The following is a 20,454-nucleotide window of genomic DNA, read 5'->3' on the forward strand; positions in this document are numbered from 1 at the left end:
GTCCTTGTCCCAGTGCAGCGTTCAGTTGTCCATACCCCAGTCCTTGGAACGCAAGCGCAAATATGCAGTTAACGCCCCACAGGCCATACTACTAAATTCCCACATTTTGTGACTGCTTGCGCTCGAAATGTTGCCTTTTAGGCTCATGGAGATGGAAGCATTCCGCAACCTGATGGCGGCGGCCGTCCCTCGGTACTCGGTCCCCAGCTGCCACTATTTTTCCCGGTGTGCCATCCCCGCATTACACAAGCACGTGTCCCAAAACATTAGCCGTGCCGTCAACAATGCAGTTACCGGGAAAGTCCACCTAACCACGGACACGTGGACAAGTGCTTGTGGGCAGGGATGGTACATCTCGCTGACGGCACACTGGGTTAACATAGTGGAAGCCAGGACCCAGTCGGACCTTGGGACGGAACACCTCCTCCTGACGCCAAGGATTGCGGGCCCTAGGTCAATCAGGGTTGCCCCCACAGTCTATAGCTCCTGCACCTCATCCTCCTCAGTCTCCTCCTCTTCAGCCTCCATCTCCAAAATGACCACATCAGTCACAAGCTGGAAGCACTGCAGCACTGCCTCGGCCAAGCGGCAATAGGCTGTGCTGAAGCTAATATGCTTAGGTGACAAACCGCACAATGCTGAAGAGTTGTGGACAGCTCTGAAAGAGCAGGCAGATCTGTGGCTCACACCGCTGAACCTACCGCCAGGCATGGTTGTGTGGGACAATGGCCGCAACCTGGTGGCGGCTCTGAGGTGAGGCGATCTCACACACATACCATGCCTGGCCCATGTGCTTAACCTCGTGATTAGCGATTTATCAAATCCTACCCGGAGCTGCCGGATCTGCTTGTTAAAGTACGCCGGCTGTGTGCCCATTTTAGAAAGTCAACTACAGCTTCCACCGCCCTTGCCATCTTTCAGCAGCGTTTGCAGCTTCCGGCTCACAGACTGGTGTGTGATGTTCCCACGCATTGGAACTCTACACTGCAGATGTTGGGAAGGATTTGTGGGCAGAAAAGGGCAGTTGTTGAGTACCAGCATTAACAAGGCCGTCGGTATTCAGTTCAGATTCCACACATAAGACCTCAGTAGTGGACATGGATGTCAGACTTATGTACCATCCTCCAAAACTTTGAGGACTCCACCAGGATGGTGAGCAGCGATAACGCCATAATTAGCATCACCATCCCGCTTCTCTGTCTTCTGAAATGCTCTCTGCTCAAAATCAAAGAGGATGCATTGCAGGCGGAGCACAATGAGTCGGAGCAAGGAACCATACAGGTTGATTACACACAGCCCAGCCTCATCTCATCCCAACGTGGATTGGGTGACAATGAGAAAGTGGAGGAGGAGGAAGAACAGGAGCTAGTTTCATGCGCTATAGACGGTACTACCTGCACAACTGTCATACCATCTGTTCAGCATGGATGGTCTGAGGACAGAGAGGAGGAGGAGGAGGAGAGCATGGTCAGTCGTCCTCTTGGACACGGAAGTCTTGCCTGTTAGCAGTCTGGCATGCATGGCTGAGTTTATGTTACGCTGCCTTTCCCATGACCCTCGTGTTCTCAAAATTTTGGGTGACAGTCATTACTGGTTGGTGACACTTCTAGACCCACGCTACAGGGAGAACTTTCTATCTCTTATTCCAGAGGTGGACAGGTCTACAAAAATGGTGCTGTGCCAGAAGGCCCTTGCTGCGGAATTATTAAAAAATTTCCCATCTGAAAACACTGGCGGCAGAGGTCACAGTTCGTTGGACAACCAAGGACTACAGGCGAGAGAGACACAACTCAAATCAAGCAGAGGCAGGGGAACACTCTCAAAGTTCTGGGAGAATTTTCTCAGCCACTCCTACTATCGCACAGGCCCTGAGGCGCGGGGTACTCTCACAAGGAGTGCAAAGTTTGGGAAGATGCTGAAGGAGTACCTTCCCGACCGTACCAACGTCCTCCGTGATTCCTCTGTGCCTTATAATTATTGGGTATCCAAGGTGGTTACGTGGAATGAACTGGCTCTCTACGCTGTGGAGGTCCTGCCCTGCCGCTAGCATTTTATCAGATCGGGTTTTTAGTGCCGCTGGTGGAATTATAACTGATAAGCGCATCCGCCTGTCAACTGAAAATGCTGACAGGCTGACTCTTTTAAAAATGAACAAGGGCTGGATTGGGCCAGACTTCTCAACACCACCAAATGATAGCAGAGTAACATAAACTCAAATCCAGTGTCTTTTTTTTGGGAGGTGTATTCCCATGCACCTTTTCAAACCCACACATGGGTATACGCTTCTTGATTTTGGCTATTTGCTCTTGTCCTCCTCCTTCTCCTACTCCTCATCCTCCACCACCATATCACCAGGATGACCGTGGTCCGTGATGCAAGACCCACATAATTTTTTAAAGGGTGTTTATGATGATAATTTTTTTTATACAGTATGTTCATGTATACCCCCCATGGGTAAATGTTTGTCAGCCCATACACTTAGTGCATGGGCATTACAAGTATAGCAGTCCCTCTCCTTTCTAATTGGAACATTTTTTTATGAGGCCCTCCTCCACGTCTCTTCCAAGGGGCATTGTAGTGCCTCCCAATTTTTGGCAGCCCTTGCATTCACTGCATAGGCCAAAACTATGGGAGACCCACTTCCTAATAATGGGAACATTTTTTCATGAGGCCCTCTACATCTCTTCCAAGCGGCATTGGAGTGCCTCCAAATTTTTGGCAACCCTTGCATTCACTGCATAGGCAAACACAATGGGAAACCCGCTTCCTAATAATGGGAACATTGTTTTCAGGAGGCCCTCTGACTTCCACATCTCTTCCAAGGAGCATTGGAGTGCCCCCAAATTTTTGGCAACCCTTGCATTCACTGCATAGGCAAACACAATGTGAGACCAGCTTGCTAATAATGGGAACATTGTTTTCAGGAGGCCCGCTTCTGAGTCTCTTCAAAGGGGTGTTGGGGTGCGTCCAAATTTTGGGCAGCCCTGCCACTCACTGCATACGCAAAAACAGTATAGGAGACACACTCTTTAGTAATGGGAACAACAAAGCATAGCCGGCTGATGGCGCTCTAAGAATAGTAAGCGCCGACTGCTAGCCCTTTAAGAATAGTAAAGGCCGCCTGATGGCCCTATAAAAATAGGCTTTGTGACTTTCAGAGTCCCTCCTTCATAAATGAAACAGGATGTGTCTGATCATGTATCACACACCACATGGCCAGATAAGGTTGTAAAATACTAAAATGACATTTCCCGGTGAATGCATTTGTCACGGTTGAAAGCAATACAAAAGTGCAAAAATGCATCAAAAACGCTACGTGTGAACATGGCCTATGGTGTGGAGGAGTATTTTTGCTTTTGGTTACTTATTTTGCCTTATATATAAGTCATTACCCTGGAAAGGATGTTCCTTAACATATTTCCCAGGAAAATCCATTTTGGTTTCGTTTTTCTATATTTTATTGTGAGTCCATAAATGTGGCATAATACGTCTGACAACATTGTTGACAGCAGTTACCTGGGATTCAGAAATGCTTCCAGGAGTCTTCCCCATGCTGTTCCCATGCCATTTGAGCACTGTTCCCATCGATTTGGCAATTTTTAGGCCCTTTGCAGACCGCCGGGGGTGCCGCCTGAAAAATGCTTGAGTTTCCCATAGACTTACATTGGGCTCGTTGCTCGGGTCAAGCACCCGAGTATTCCAATGTGTTCGCATTTTAGTGCTCGCCCATCACTAATATTTATAGACATACATATAAATATACACACATATTTATATATATATATATACACACACGTGGTCAAAATTGTTGGTACCCCTCGCTTAATGAAAGAAAAACCCATAATGGTCACAGAAATAACTTGAATCTGACAAAAGTAATAATAAATTAAAAATCTTTGAAAATGATCAAATGAAACTCAGATATTGCTTTTCAACCCTGCTTCCACAGAATTTAAAATAAAATTAAAATCATGAAATAGTCCCCCCCATGAAATAGACAGAAATGATAGTACCCCCCCTGAAAATAATGTGACAAAAGGACATGTTAAATCAAATTGTCCCACTTTCTAGGCTTATATCGGGCTAGAAACCAGCCGGGTAGCGTGTTCGGAGGTTGAGATAAAATAACAGCGTAAGATTAAATTATATATTTAATTGCCATAAGGGCTCACTAAACAATCTACAATATACATAAGGGTTACATATACAGTGGTCAGAGTTACAAATACAAAAGCATGGTACAACAAGTAAGCAGAACTTAAAGTCAGTTACCAGTTTAAATGGAAAGCCTGGCTCGGGGGATGGGAGGCCACATGGGGGAGGTTGTGGGCCCTGCTTGGTTGCTGGACTTCTCTCACACGTCTTGATGTCACAAGCTCCCCCAGGAAAAGACAGGTGGTAGGAGACCTGCAGGAGTTTTTAAACTCTCTGGGTTCCTCTCCCTACTCAAGCCCAAGTCTCCACCCCTGTTCCCTTTTAGCTAAGAGTCTCCAAGCTAAAATGAGCTATACTTTCTTACTGGATGGAACCGGTTCTGGTGTCATCGGACCCAGCTGGGACCCTGCTACACGTGAAGACCAAACACAGCGGCTCTAGGGGCTTCTGAAAGGCTGTGCTGCATATCTCCCTATCCTTGCTAATTGTGAGGTGGAGAAAGGGCTGGTGGGATTGTCCCTTCCTTCCAGTTTCTAAAAATCTATCTCGTGTATCACTCGGATATATCATTTTCCCATAACTACTGTTGAATTATGTTTCTTGAACAAAGAGCACATGGTCGAGGGATGGGCCGTCCTGTGCCACTCACTCCTGCTTCTCAGCTCCCCTCCCCTCTGCTTGAGCTGCAGTGGTGTCGGATTTGCATATGTAGAGCTCTGTAAAGCCCCCCCTGCCAGCAGTGCACAGTGATTGACATGGGATTACCTTGCATTTTGTTCACACGGGGCCACAAGCACTCCATGCACTACCTCAATTACCATGCTTGGCCATCTCCCGTGATAATGTCTCCTTCACTGCAATGCTACTAGCAAGGATCAAGCCATGCCCCCACCACACCCCCTCAACTTGGACTGCAGATACAACAGACATTATCAGGCGGCTGGTGTGACAGGACCTGCTCCTCACTGCTCACCCCTCTGTCTGGGACATTACGGCAGTGTGCAGTCTCCTGATAATAGCTGTTTCTCTGCATAGAACAGGGGGCATGGCCATGCCTCCTCTTCTCCGACTGGCTGGTTACTCACAGGGGGGAGTTGAACACTGGTGGGAGGGGAGCAGTGACTAGCAGCTTCTGTCTCACGGAACTACAAGTGTTCTAAAAATAATAAAAGTGCACTGGGCATCTCATCTTTATACTTTGTGAGGGAAAGGACAGTAGAAAATGTTTTCATCTCCCTGTAGTACCCCTTTAACCCTAATCTTTCCCTTCAATGATAGCACTTTTGTTAAGCCATTGGCTGTGAACCAGGAACAAAACAGTTAATAAGCCAGTACCTGTCACACAGTCATATTCAAATCCTTTGTTACAGACTCTGTTATATTATGAGTGAAGTAAAGGAAGCTTTATCAGCAGTTTAGATACTGCCTTTTACTGGTTGTGAAAAAAAATATTAAAGCCAAAAGAAATAGTTTTTTATTTTATTTTCTGGTTAAATATATAAAGCCATCTCAGTGGCTTGCTATTTGTAACCCTGATCCACTTTTCTCCACAGTCTGAATCTACTGAAACACAATATGACTAAATACATAATTTACAATACCTGTTTTAGTATGTTATTAGTGCTGTTGAATAAAAACAATGGTAAAAAGATCTTCCAGCCCAATCTAACCTATCAATAATCAGTGTCACACAGAACAGTTGTTTTGGTATAATAGCATTTAATTTCATATTATGTCTACCCATGTGTTCTCCTAAAGGTTTATTGTTATCATGTAGTGTGCACATGCTATCCATTACTAAGTTCTGTTATGGTTACTTTTTTGTATTTGAGATATTAATCAAGTCTTATCCTCTTGCTACATATGACGCTTTTTGGCATCGTATAGCCTATATTGAGCACATCAAAGCATATGGACAAGGCGTACCCATACAAGTTTCTTCATCCATGGCTTGGCACAGGACTACTTACCAGGTATGTTATTATACATTTTAACTCAGAATATTAGCAGTTGTAGAACTGTCGATTTAAATGGACTTTGTCGCAAGGTTTTTCCTACTTAATCTGACAGCAACATAATGTAGTGGCAGGTGACCTTGATTCAGCGATGTGTCACTTATTGGGCTGTTCAGAGTTTTTAGAAAATCATTGTTTTATTAGCAGGAGATTATAATTAGAGGGCTAGAACACTTGCTGCGTCCAACCACGCCCCCACCACTGATTGGCAGTTTTCTGCCTATGCACAGTGTACACAGAAAGCTGCCAATCAGTGGTGTGCGTGGGATTATACAGAGCTCAGCATTCAGAGAACTGATATATCTACAGCACATTAAAAAAGTTTTAATTTAAACTGCAGCAACCAGTAAAGTAAATGACACATCACTGGAATCAGGGTCTCTGCCCCTACATTGTGTTGCTCTCACATGGTGCAGCAAAAATCTGGTGACAGATTTTGTTTAAACATTCTTGTATTGTTACATTCAATACAAATCCTATTTATTGTTCTCAGATTACAATCATGTGAAATAGTAAAGAACAACACGTAAATCTTCTTTTTTTAACACATGTGGACAAATAAATATTAATATTTGATTTTCATACGAAATATAAAGATAATGGGCCTGATTAATCAAAACCGGTGTTGCTCATGCCAGTCTTGATGAGTAGGCGCACTGGAGTCAGGCCCTCCTAATTCATGAAGACCACCTTTCCCAAGTGATATTCTACTCTCCCATTGCTCAAAAGTAGGACACTACAGTGATCTCTGCAGGGAAAGGAGGAGATGACTTTCCAGTTTTCAGTTATCTTTCTGTTGAATCCTGTGATTAGCTGCAGCAGTTAGATGACTGGAATAGGATATCAGATGATGTGCTGTTTCAGTCACCTGATCACTGGAGACAATCACAGGTCTCAGCGCTTCGGGAACTGAAGACTTCTGGTCTGATGGAGACCACTGGAGTGGCTTGAACTAGAGCAACAGGAGTTTGAGCCGGTGAGTACAACTTCATTTTTTCATTCTTGGCATTTGGAAGTCAGACAACCCTTTTAACAATAAACCTAAACATGTCAGTAGCTTTACCAGAGGATGATAGTGAAAAAAGAAACTAATGGAGATTCTAAACTAACTGGTCAATATCATTATTGAAATCTCATCAAGATATTGTAGGGAATTAGAAATGGACTTTCTTTTCAAGGATGAATAAGGAGCAAAAAAGTTAGAAAGTATGTGTCATATTCCCAAAAAACAGCAAAGAAGCAAACATAAATCTGTATGTATCTGATGAACATGTGTGTTATAACTATAAACAGGGTCTACACTAATTAATATTTGTGTTGCTGTTGGATCCATTGCTAAATTTGAGATGTCTTGTAAACAATGCACTGCAGATAGAAAGTGGGATTTAAAAAGCCCTGTACCGTCAGCAGAGAACATAATACAAAATGCCGATTGCCTGCTCCTGGGCATGCAAGCACATACAATATTTGGATTTAGCCTAACTATAACATCCTTGCAGGACTCTGCCTAAAGGAGCAATGGCCTGGACATGAGAAAGAAATATACTGAAGAGGTTTCTCTGTAGACTGTATATACAGTGGTGGCCAAAAGTATTGGCACCCCTGTAATTCTGTCAGATAATACTCAGTTTCTTCCTGAAAATGATTGCAATCACAAATTCTTTGGTATTATTATCTTCATTTAATTTGCTTGCAAGGAGAAAACACAAAAGAGAATGAAGCAAAAATCAAATCATTGATCATTTCACACAAAACTCCAAAAATGTGCCAGACAAAAGTATTGGCACCCTCAGCCTAATACTTGGTTGCACAACCTTAACCAAAATAACTGCGAACAACCGCTTCCGGTAACCATCAATGAGTTTCTTACAATGCTCTGCTGGTATTGTAGACCATTCTTCTTTGGCAAACTGCTCCAGGTTCCTGATATTTGAAGGGTGCCTTCTCCAAACTGCCATTTTGAGATCTCTCCACAGGTGTTCTATGGGATTCAGGTCTGGACTCATTGCTGGCCACCTTAGAAGTCTCCAGTGCTTTCTCTCAAACCATTTTATAGTGCTTTTGGAAGTGTGTTTTGGGTCATTGTCCTGCTGGAAGACCCATGACCTCTGAGGGAGACCCAGCTTTCTCACACTGGGCCCTACATTATGCTGCAAAATTTGTGGGTAGTCTTCAGACTTCATAATGCCATGCACACGGTCAAGCAGTCCAGTGCCAGAGGCAGCAAAGCAACCCCAAAACATCATGGAACCTCCGCCATGTTTGACTGTAGGGACCGTGTTCTTTTCTTTGCCTCTTTTTTTTTCCTGTACACTCTATGTTGATGCTTTTTGCCCAAAAGCTCTACTTTTGTCTTATCTGACCAGAGAACATTCTTCCAAAACGTTTTAGGCTTTCTCAGGTAAGTTTTGGCAAACTCTAGCCTGGCTTTTTTATGTCTCTGGGTAAGAAGTGGGGTCTTCCTGGGTATCCTACCATACAGTCCCTTTTCATTCAGACGCCGACGGATAGTACGGGTTGACACTGTTGTACCCTCGGACTGCAGGGCAGCTTGAACTTGTTTGGATGTTAGTCGAGGTTCTTTATCCACCATCCGCACAATCTTGCGTTGAAATCTATCGTCAATTTTTCTTTTCCGTCCACATCTAGGGAGGTTAGCCACAGTGCCATGGGCTTTAAACTTCTTGATGACACTGCGCACGGAAGACACAAGAACATTCAGGTCTTTGGAGATGGACTTGTAGCCTTGAGATTGCTCATGCTTCCTCACAATTTGGTTTCTCAAGTCCTCAGACAGTTCTTTGGTCTTCTTTCTTTTCTCCATGCTCAATGTGGTACACACAAGGACACAGGACAGAGGTTGAGTCAACTTTAATCCATGTTAACTGGCTGCAAGTGTGAAATGGTTATTGCCAACACCTGTTAGGTGCCACAGGTAAGTTACAGGTGGTGTTAATTACACGAATTAGAGAAGCATCACATGATTTTTCAAACAGTGCCAATACTTTTGTCCACCCCCTTTTTTAGGTTTGGTGTGGAATTATATCTAATTTGGATTTAGGCCAATTTTTTTTGTGTTTTTTCATTGAAGACAAATTAAATGAAGATAATAATACCAAATAATTTGTGATTGCAATCATTTTCAGGAAGAAACTGAGTATTATCTGACAGAATTGCAGGGGTGCCAATACTTTTGGCCACCACTGTATACAATAAACACCAGGTGAAATATATGTATTGAACCTGTCACCAATTTTCTAAATAAATATGCTTCTAAAGGTGCTATTGACAAGAAATTCTCACCAGATGTCGGTAAAAGCCCATCCAATCCACACAGACAAAGACATCAAACCCTAGATGTCCATAAACTAAGTTATGTGTAATTAATGGGAAATGACACAGGAAAAAAGTACACACTTACTGAAATTTAATTAAAGCCTTTGTTGGCGATGATCACTTCAAGACGCCTCTTGTATGGACAGTGGTCACATGCATTGCTCAGGTGTGATTTTGACCCATTCTTCAACACAAACACTGTTCAAATCCTGAATGTTCCGTACGTTCCTTCTATGAACACTGAGCCTTAGTTCCTTCCATAAATGATCTATTGGATTCAGGTCAGGTGATTGGCTGGACCATTCTAGCAGCATTATTTTCTGTCTCTGAAGCCAACTGAGAGGCTCCTTGACTGTGTGTTTGGGATCATTATCTAGCTGAAATGACTACCCTCTTTTCATCTTCATCATCCTGGTAGATGGCAGCATATTTTTATCATGAATGTCTGGATGCATTTGTATATTCATCCTTCCTTCAATTATATGAAGTTTGCCAGTGCCGTATGCTGAAAAATAGCCCTACACCATGATGCTCTCACCTCCAAACTTTTCTGTTGGTATGGTGGTTTTAGTGGACATATGCAGTGCCTTTTGGACATTTAAAAAACATGGTGTGTATTATGGCACCCAAAGAGTTCAATTTTGGTTTCATCTGACCAGAATATATTCTCCCGGTATTTCGCAGGCTTGTCTAAATGTTGTTGAGCAAACTTTAAAAGTGCTTGAACATGATTTTTGTTCAGCAATTGAATCTTGCGTGGTGAGCGTGCATACAGGCTATGGAAGTTGAGTGCATTACTTATAATTTTCTTTGAAACAATTGTACCTGCTGGTTCCAGGTAGCCCCCCACAGGTGGTCCTAATAATTCTTTTCACTCCTTTGTCTGAAATCATGCAGGAAGCACCTGGTCACGGTCGGTTTATAGTGAAATGATGTTCTTTCCACTTTTGGATTAATGCCCCAACAGTGCTCACTGAACCTTGAAAAATTTAGAAATTCTTCTGTAGCCAATGCCATCAGTATGTTTCACAACAATAAGGTTGCAAAGGTCTTGTAATAGCTCACTGATTTACCCATAATCAGATGTTTCTTGTGTGGCACCTTGGTAATGAGACACCTTTCTACAGGCTATCAGTTGAACCAGTTGATATTATTTTTCACTAAGTGGCAGGATTGCTTTCTAATTACTGATATATTTTAGCTGGTGTCATGACTTTCCATGGCTTTTTGCATCTCTCTTTCTTCATGTGTTCAATATTTTTTCCCTGTGATAGATATAAACATGCACATGTACATAATAACGTCGCTGTGCATGTTGCATGTTACATTCTCTGATGTGCGCGTCGGTGTGCACATGGACGCGCACATCTTTCTATTCATATTCATTATTCCCCCCCCCCCCTTCAATATATGGATCTTCAATGATGACTATTTGAGTTAAATATCCCATATCTTATTGGGCTATATATTAGTTATCTCTGATCATTCTTTTTTCCCCTTCCTTTTCCTCCTTTACTTATTATGCATACTTTCACATCTGTTGGTTTGCATTTAATCTTTACCATCCTGCAGGAGAATCCATGCTCGCATTGACATATGCATTCAGTCCCTTGTTCACCAATGCTCCATATTGTGTGTGGGCGTTTTTGCCCACACTTGTTTTTCCATTGGTCTGTGCAGGCGCTGACAGCACTTTGCCTTGTGGGTAGGTGTCATGTGATACCTCTCATGTGACTTGTTCTTTCACTTACTTCCTCTTCCTGCTCCAGCGATAGTGCACCCTGCACACCGGATTGTGGAACCAGGTAATCACATTGTGTATATATATGTGCATTGACCCTCAAGCATCAAGACCTGCCCTGATGAAGCCGTATTGACGGCGATACGCGTGGGGTTCGCTCACTCCTATGGTCCCTCTCCCATTTTCCCCGCTACATCCACATGCATTCCTCTTCATCCCACCACATGGTGATCTATATGAGTAATACTGCCTTTGACAGGTTGGAGTGGCTACACTAGTCTGCATTTTAGGTTCTTTGCCCGCACACTGGATTTGTATAGTTATATATGTGTTATATGAGCCATTATATAGGTGTTATACTAAGGTTAAATATTTTCTCCAGGGACGCCTGGTTTTGAGTTCCATATCTTTACTATACTATATACCTACATGTTTCTGCCTATATGATCCTCTATATCTGCCATTTTGTTCAACCAAACTGCGGTATTTGATGTATGGCGGTTATTTGTAACATGTTCTTATGGGAGAGTGTACCTAGCAATTGATCTATGTCATTATCTGTACCTTCAGGTTATTGATTACTTGTGGACATGGTCTTTTTGTATGGTTTCTGTTTTTAATTGGTTTTAGCATGTTTCTGTCAGTGCACATTAATACATTTTGGAATTTTTTGATTTAACACTATTGACTCAAAGGTGTGCATTTCCATATTACATTGTCTCTTTCTTCTTTTTTTGCTTCACAATACTTTTTCCCCGTGTCAGTTTTCATTACTACATATGGCATAATTTATAGACATCTATAGTATGATTTCTTTGTCTGCGTGGATTGGATGGGTTGTTACCGACATCTGGTGAGAATTTCATGTCAAAAGTACCTTTAGAAATATATTTACTTGGTGACATGTTCAATACTTTTTCACCCGCTGTGTAAATATATATATATATATATATATATATATATATATATATATATATATATATACTGTATATACATTATATACTGCTTGAGAAAGGCTTCAAAGAGAGCTGAAACATAGTTGGTGTCGGTGAATAAAGTTTCATTTCTTACTTTTTCACTATTATGGATGTGCTGCCTCCTGTTTTGGATTTTTAAATCTTTGATAGGAAACTTTGCTAGTTTCCTTGGGGGAAATTTGCACTCATCTACTGTAGGCAGTGTTGTTGTTTTACTGAATTTTTTTATATACAGGTGCTTCTCACAGAATTAGAATATCATCAAAAAGTTAATTTATTTCAGTTCTTCAATTCAAAAAGTGAAACTCATATAGTATATAGAGTCATTACAGCGTGATCTATTTCAAGTGTTTATTTCTGTTAATGTTGATGATTATGGCTTACAGTCAATGAAAACACAAAAGTCATTATCTCAGTAAATTAGAATTAACAAAAAACACCTGCAAAGGCTTCCGAAGCGTTTAAAAAGGTCCCTTAGTTTGTTTCAGTAAGCTCCACAATCATGGGGAAGACTGCTGACTTGATAGATGTCCAGAAGGCAGTCATTGACACACTCCACAAGGAGCCACAAAAGGTCATTACTAAAGAAGCTGGCTGTTCACAGAGTGCTGTATCCAAGCATATTAATGGTAAGTTGAGTGGAAGGAAAAAGTGTGGTAGAAAAAGGTGCACAAGCAACCGGGAAAACCGCAGCCTTGAAAAGATTGTAAAGAAAAGTCCATTCAAACATTTGGGGAAGATTCACAAGGAGTGGACTGCTGCTGGAGTCATTGCTTCAAGATCGACAACACACAGACATATCCAGGACATGGGCTACAAGTCCACTGTGTTTTATCAAGACCAAAGTCAGCGCAGCCGTCTACCAGGAAATTTTAGAGCACTTCATGCTTCCCTCTGCCGACAAGCTTTTTGGAGATGGAAATTTCATTCTCCAGCAGGACTTGACACCTGTCCACACTGCCAAAAGTACCATTACCTGGTTTAAAAACAACAGTATCACTGTGCTTAATTGGCCAGCAAACTCGCCTGACCTTAACCCCATAGAGAATCTATGGGGTATTGTCAAGAGGAAGATGAGAGACATCAGACCCAACAATGCAGACGCTGCTGTCAAAGAAACCTGGGCTTCCATTACACCTCAGCAGTGCCACAGGGTGATCGCCTCCATGCCAATCCGCATTGATGCAGTAATTGATGCAAAAGGCACCCCAACCAAGTATTGAGTGCATTTACTGAACATACCTTTCAGTAGGCCTACATTTTCGATTTGAAAAATATTTTTCAAGGTGTTGTTATAAAGTATTCTAATTTACTGAGATAATGACTTTTGTGTTTTCATTGGCTGTAAGCCATAATCATCAACATTAATAGAAATAAACACTTGAAATAGATCACTTTGTTTGTAAAGACTCTATATAATATATGTTTCACTTTTTGTATTGAAACTAGGAAGGGTTTCTATGTAAGGAGATAAAGGAGACCAGCGGTGCCGATCTAAGAGTAGATGTTAAGGATAACAAAATCAATTTACCAAGTATTTTGCTCACCTGGTACCCAGTATACACTGTGTTCCAAATTATTATGCAAATAATATTTTCTCAGATTTTCCCAAATTACGTATATGAATTGCAGTCATTGTAATTTTCCAGTCAAATAACTATTAGAGTACAACTGAAAGGTTTTTGTACAAACTGCCTATGATAACAGTATATTTTTTAAAAAATAAAAAACTCAAACTGCACTCAAAATGCATGTTCCAAATTATTATGCACAGCCGAGTTTTCAACCTTTTCATTTTAATAAAGAACAAAAAATTGGTCATTTTTGAAATTATAAGCATTAGCAGGTTATTACAAGCTGAAATCAAACAGTTTTCAACTCAAAACTTTATTCTAGGTGATGTTACATTTGCACATAGGACCCTTTGTTCGAAAGAAGCTTCTGAACTCTCTCGCCCATTGAATTTGTCAGGTTTTGGATGGTTTCTGCTTTAATTGTTTTGCATGAGGACAGAATACCCTCCCAGAGCTCTTGCTTAGATGTGAACTGCCTCCCGCCATCATAGACACTCCTTTTGATGATGCTCCAGAGGTTCTCAATGGGGTTGAGGTCAGGTGAGGATGGGTGCCACACCATAAGTTTGTCCCCTTTTATGACCATAGCAGCCAGAGATGCAGATGTGTTATGTGCAGCATGAGACGGGGCATTATCATGCATGAAATGATCTCGATGGTCCAGATGGATGGAGTGGAGGATGGCTGGTTGATGGACACCCCATGCAAACACGGCTACGGCGCTAACAAGGAGGAGGTGGAGTAATGTTTTGGGCTGGAATCATGGGGAGAGAGATTGTCGGCCCTTTTAGGATCCCTGAAGGGGTAAAGATGAACTCCATAATGTATGTTGAGTTTCTCACACAGCACTTCCTTCCATGGTTCAAGAAGAAGAACCGTGCATTCCGCAGCAAGATCATTTTCATGCATGATAATGCCCCGTCTCATGCTGCACATAAAACATCTGCATCTCTGGCTGCTATGGGCATAAAAGGGGACAAACTTATGGTGTGACCCCCATGCTCCCCTGACCTCAACCCCATTGAGAACCTCTGGAGCATCATCAAAAGGAGTGTCTATGATGGCGGGAGGCAGTTCACATCTAAGCAACAGCTCTGGGAGGGTATTCTGTCCTCATGCAAAACAATTGAAGCAGAAACCATCCAAAACCTGACAAATTCAATGGACGAGAGAGTTCAGAAGCTCCTTTCGAACAAGTGGTCCTATGTGCAAATGTAACATCACCTAGAATAAAGTTTTGAGTTGAAAACTGTTTGATTTCAGTTTGTAATAACCTGCTAATGCTTATAATTTCAAAAATGACCATTTTTTTGTTTTTTATTAAAATGAAAAGGTTGAAAACTCTGCTGTGCATGATAATTTGGAACATGCATTTTGAGTGCAGTTTGAGTTTTTTATTATTTTAAAAATATACAAAAATATACTGTTATCATAGGCAGTTTGTACAAAAACCTTTCAATTGTACTCTAATAGTTATTTGACAGGAAAATTACAATGACTGCAATTCATATACGTAATTTGGGAAAATCTGAGAAAATATTATTTGCATAATAATTTGGAACACAGTGTATTGAGGCTTCAATTGAAATCTTATGTCATAAGAATTTTGGGGATCCAGTAATAGATTTTTATATTTCACGGGTATGCAGCACACGGTGGATAATTAGGAGAGATTTGAACGGCTCTCCTAAGGCAACATCAAGGATCACAGGTATACAACTCAACAATCAATGTGGCGCTTCCCAAAAAAATCTTTCATATCTTCTCATCATATATATGAAAAAATTGGGTATGTGAAAGATAGCCTATCAAGACATTTGATGCTAAAACATAAGAAATGCTTTGATGTGAAAGTGACCCCTATAGACCAGATTCCAGAAAATGCGAATAATCGCAATGCACTATTAAACAGAAAAGAATCCTATTGGATTTACCACCTGCAATGCCTTTACCCAGATGGGTTGAATAATGTGGTGGAGAAAATATACGTTTTTAATATTCATGATTTTGTTTGATATTAATATAGTGAAACAACGCAGTGAATTTTAGATATGTTTATCTTATTTATATATAAGTTTAAAACAAAAAGCAACAAAAAAAAACTTTTGGATGGGTGTAGTTGTAGCAACTCTCTTCCTGTGAACAACCACTCATACTAAACTTGGTTGCCTTTATAATGGAAGAACTGCTGTTGTGTGTTGACCATGTTTTTTTGTGCTTTTGATTTTATTTTGTATCAACTGAAGAAGGTTATTGTGAAAAATTAGCCGAAACACGTTGTGCTTTATTGATTGCCTAGAATAATTTTTTTTTCATATATATGATAAGAACATATGAAATGATTTTTGAGTTGGATACCTGTGATCCTTGACTTTTTGTATTGAAGAACTGAAATAAATTAACTTTTTGATGATATTCTAATTTTGTGAGAAGCACCTGTATGTATATACAAATGTATGTATTTTATATATTATCTGAAAGAAACTTGTCTGAAAGGTGCCAATTATAATCTGTATACAATCTCACAGAATATGTTAGGCGTTTTATAAATAACATGACATATATTTTGTAAGCTTTTTGAATAGTTGAGGTGACCTAGAGGTTACTTCAGTTCCTTTGAGCACAAGTAGCTTCATGTACTGAAGGGGTATTTAGTTGTTCTGTATATACAATACAATTTTTCATGCTTCATTGTTTTTTATGGTCCACCCACTTAGGCAACAGAAAAATGGAAAAAATTGTGACAGCTCATTTACTTTGAATGAAAACCCCTGCTCTATGTAGATATTTTAGGAGCCACAGCGTGATATTTCAACAGAGTATTGTAGTTTGCTACATCTGTAGCACAATATTTGGATAAATCAGGCAACAAATTGGTAAAATTAGGGCTTACACTTCACTTGTCTATTGTGTCTGATTTTAATAGGCAAAAATAGTTGGAAGTTAATTTGAGCTTTAATTTCTCAGCAAAACATTTTTCAAAATTGTATTTAAAGCATTTAACTGCACAATTTTACAGGAGTAAATACAATGAATTACAATATGAATCTACCAGTTCATGTTAAAGGATCTATATAACTACTAGAGTGCAATGAGGTTATCACACAGCACTATCTAAATCCATGCTATCAAAATAAACAAGACTTCGAGAGGTCAATGTCCACATGTTCAAGGCTGCACAGTTATTTTACTTGTATTAGTAGACTACAATGATTCAACAAAACTAACAACCTGTTGTAAGGCAGAAATGAGCAATTCCAGACTATCACTAGCCCATAACAGTATATTAAAAAGATAGAAAAACAAAAAGTAGTCAGCTCACCAGTAACAAATTATTCTCTAGTTTCAACAGCTAAGAGGGTTGCACCAAAATCACAAATAAGTTGTAGTAACAGCAGTAAATAAATTATACTGAGATGCAACAACAATAAGATAGGAAGCCTATCTTAAGTCATATTGCAAGACTCGTTAAAGGGTCGATTGTGACTTGTAGGATTGTTGCTTACAATAGGTGGCGCTATAGAATTCAAGTCCTCTTTCTCTCTGAAGAGGCAATTTGCATACAACAATAAAATAGAATTTATATTGAGCTCTAGTCAAATTTCCTGACATTTGCGGTTCATTTGAACACTCTGCTATTTGATTTACGATAATCTGCAAAAAAAATAAAATTCCCAGTGCCATTTCACATACTGCTGAAGACTCAATGAACCTGTTAATGGCATCTGGCATGGCCACTTGGGTATCCCAATAATGTGCTGCTGCAATCAGTTTAAAAAGTCTAGTCCAGCCAATCAAACGAAGATAGAAGATAGGGGAGAGCCAAGGAATACTGTTTTATGCCTTTACTGGGTGGGGATAGGAGCTCAAAACAAACAGCATAGGGATAGAAAAAGTCCTAACACGATTGTGGTGTACTACTTCAGAGCTAATATATCAGATTGAAAATGGGAATGATAGTCTGTGTCTGTGAATACTAATCCACAGAATCAAGGGATATATAGGGAACTGCCATAACTACATAGTCACTCAGTGTAGCTGTTGATTCATTGATCTACAATTTAATACAGTAACAGCACCTTAATTGCTGCAATTAATTGACCAAATTCTGAATTCAAAGCTAAGTGTGATTCCTGTAATTTGTTTTTTAAATAGAGATATCTAAACTCCTGAAACACAAACACAGGTATCTACCTACCAAAGTGTGTGCATTAGTTAAGATAATACTATATAATAATATAATAATAATAATAGTTTATTTTTATAGCGCCAACATATTCCGCAGCACTTTACAAATTTTAGGGGGGACTTGTACAGACAATACAGAATAAGCATATCTCATATCGAAAGGAGTGAGGGCCCTGCTCGCGAGCTTACAGTCTATGAGGAAGTGGGGGAGACACAAAAGGTAAAAAGTACATATATTGTATAATGCAGCCTTGATATACTGAATAGGATAAATAATAATACATGGACTGGTCGCCAGCCAGTATGTGTGCAGTCCTGACAGAGGCTTTTATGTGCATGGTTGGTTTGAACCCGAAGTTGAAGAAGATTTTAATATGGGGGAAAGCTGGGATGGACAGAGTGTGTTTAGGTGATACGCCAGTCTAAAGAAATGTGTTTTTAGGGTTCGCTTGAAACTGTGGGTATTGGGAATTAATCGAACTGTCCTGGGTAGTGCATTCCAGAGAATTGGCGCAGCACGCGAGAAATCTTGGAGACGGGAGTGGGAAGTTCGGATTATGGAGGATTTTAGTTTCAAGTCATTTGCAGAACGGAGGGCACGTGTAGGGTGGTAGACTGAGACGAGGGAGGAGATGTAGGGGGGTACTGAAGCATGGAGTGCTTTGTGGGTAAGCGTGATAAGTTTAAAATGAACTCTATATTGGATGGGCAACCAATGCAATGACTGGCACAGGGAAGAGGCATCTGAGTAGCGGTTGGCGAGGAATATGATCCTGGCTGCTGCGTTCAGGACGGATTGGAGAGGGGAGAGTTTAGTAAGAGGGAGACCGATTAGTAGAGCGTTGCAATAGTCAAGACGAGAATGAATAAGAGCTACAGTAAGAGTTTTTGCCGAGTCAAAGGTGAGAAAAGTCCTGATTCTTGAGATGTTTTTGAGGTGTAGATGACATGAACGAGCGAGTGATTTGATGTGAGGAGTGAAAGAAAGATCTGAATCAAAAATGACCCCAAGACAGCGGGCTTGTTGCTGGGGAGTAATGGTGGAGCCACAAACAGAAATGGCAATATCGGGCACAGGTAGGTTAGTGGAGGGAGGAAAGACGAGTAGTTCAGTTTTTGACAGATTCAGTTTTAGGTAGAGGGAGGACATAGTGTTAGACACAGCAGAAAGACAATCACTGGTCTTTTGTAGTAATGCAGGGGTGATGTCCGGAGCAGAGGTGTATAATTGGGTGTCATCAGCATACAGATGGTACTGAAAACCGAATCTACTGATTGTTTGTCCAATAGGAGCGGTGTATAAGGAGAAAAGAAGGGGGCCTACACTATTAGATGTGTACACACGCTCTCTAAATACCGCGGCCAATTGCAGGTGTTTACTTTTGGGATGTGATTCTTCCTACACTTTTGGGTTTCATCATATTCTGTAATAGCTTGGAATCATGTTTTTTTACATCTTGGCTGCACATTAATTTCTGGTTGTAAACCTACAGGTATGTGTAGCAAGTTCACAATCTTTAGGTTTCCATAAAATATGTTTCAGTTTAGTTGAAAGGAGAGGAGCGTCAATATCTAAAAAAAAATCATAGAAATGAAAAAAAGAACAACGAAAAAAAGCAATTGAAGTTCAAGGTTTTGCAACTGATTAATCACATTTAACAATTGTAGGCACCACAACAATGCTGTGGACTGTTGCCGTAAATTACCTTCTGTGAGTGCATCTATGTAGCAACCTCTTTATTTAGATTTACATTATGAATGGTGGGAGAATTAAAAAAAAAATATTCTCCCCAATAAGTCTCCAAATTAAAAGAAAAGTGAACTAAAAAAAACAGTTACACAGATTTTACTTTTTCCCTATGTATTTTAATATTCCATTTGGCAGCCATATACCAAATAAATACAGTATTAGTATCTCCGGCAATTAGTTTTGCGTGGTCAATTTTGTAATTCATGTGCTTTACCTTAAAAATGTGTAAATCAATTATTACAGTAAATCGAGACATTTAACTCTGCAGGTTTGTCTTTCCACACCTGTTTAAATTGTCAATTTGGGCACACATGCACACAAACAGGCTGTTGTTAAATATCCTTTTGTCTGTCATTTGCCAGTTCCTAGCATTTCTGGTTTATGTCACATTTTTCTGAGGTTGGATAAGTTTGTAAAAAAAAGTTTAGAAACAAATTAAACATTATACTTTTATACAAAATGTATGATAAAGCCAATTGTGGTGTGGGTAACTGACTTGGTAGGGCAACAGAAAAAAACCCTAATATCACGTGTACCAATGTGGTTTCCGCTAGAAAAAGCACCACTGGAACTAATCACTCATAGTAGTAGTGCCAAACTCAGGTCACATTTTGCCTCCTTTGCCTCAGGCAAGCGTGTTAATGGGTAGAAAGAGGAGGCCGTATTTGAGTATATGTCTGATCACTCATCTCAATCACAGCAGGATTGTGAAGAAGCG

At 40.5% G+C, this 20,454-nt stretch overlaps 1 protein-coding gene across 6 annotated transcripts in view; it reads left to right on the plus strand.

Moving 5' to 3' along the window:
- The window catches only part of LOC141158262 (cytochrome P450 4V2-like), a 171,162-nt gene that overhangs the window by 63,429 nt on the left and 87,279 nt on the right, over positions 1-20,454 (plus strand). For 5 of the 6 annotated variants that reach the window (XM_073645361.1, XM_073645362.1, XM_073645359.1 and 2 more), the window contains one exon: positions 6,043-6,128. The exons of the other annotated variant lie outside the window; for it this stretch is intronic. In XM_073645361.1, coding sequence (XP_073501462.1) covers positions 6,043-6,128 — 86 coding nt within the window. The remainder of the gene's footprint in view (positions 1-6,042; positions 6,129-20,454) is intronic. 6 annotated transcript variants of the gene reach the window in all.

The sequence above is a fragment of the Phyllobates terribilis genome, unplaced genomic scaffold, assembly GCF_046119375.1.
Source record: "Phyllobates terribilis strain yellow unplaced genomic scaffold, ASM4611937v1 Scaffold_1__5_contigs__length_1240528914, whole genome shotgun sequence".
Lineage (NCBI taxonomy): Eukaryota > Metazoa > Chordata > Amphibia > Anura > Dendrobatidae > Phyllobates > Phyllobates terribilis.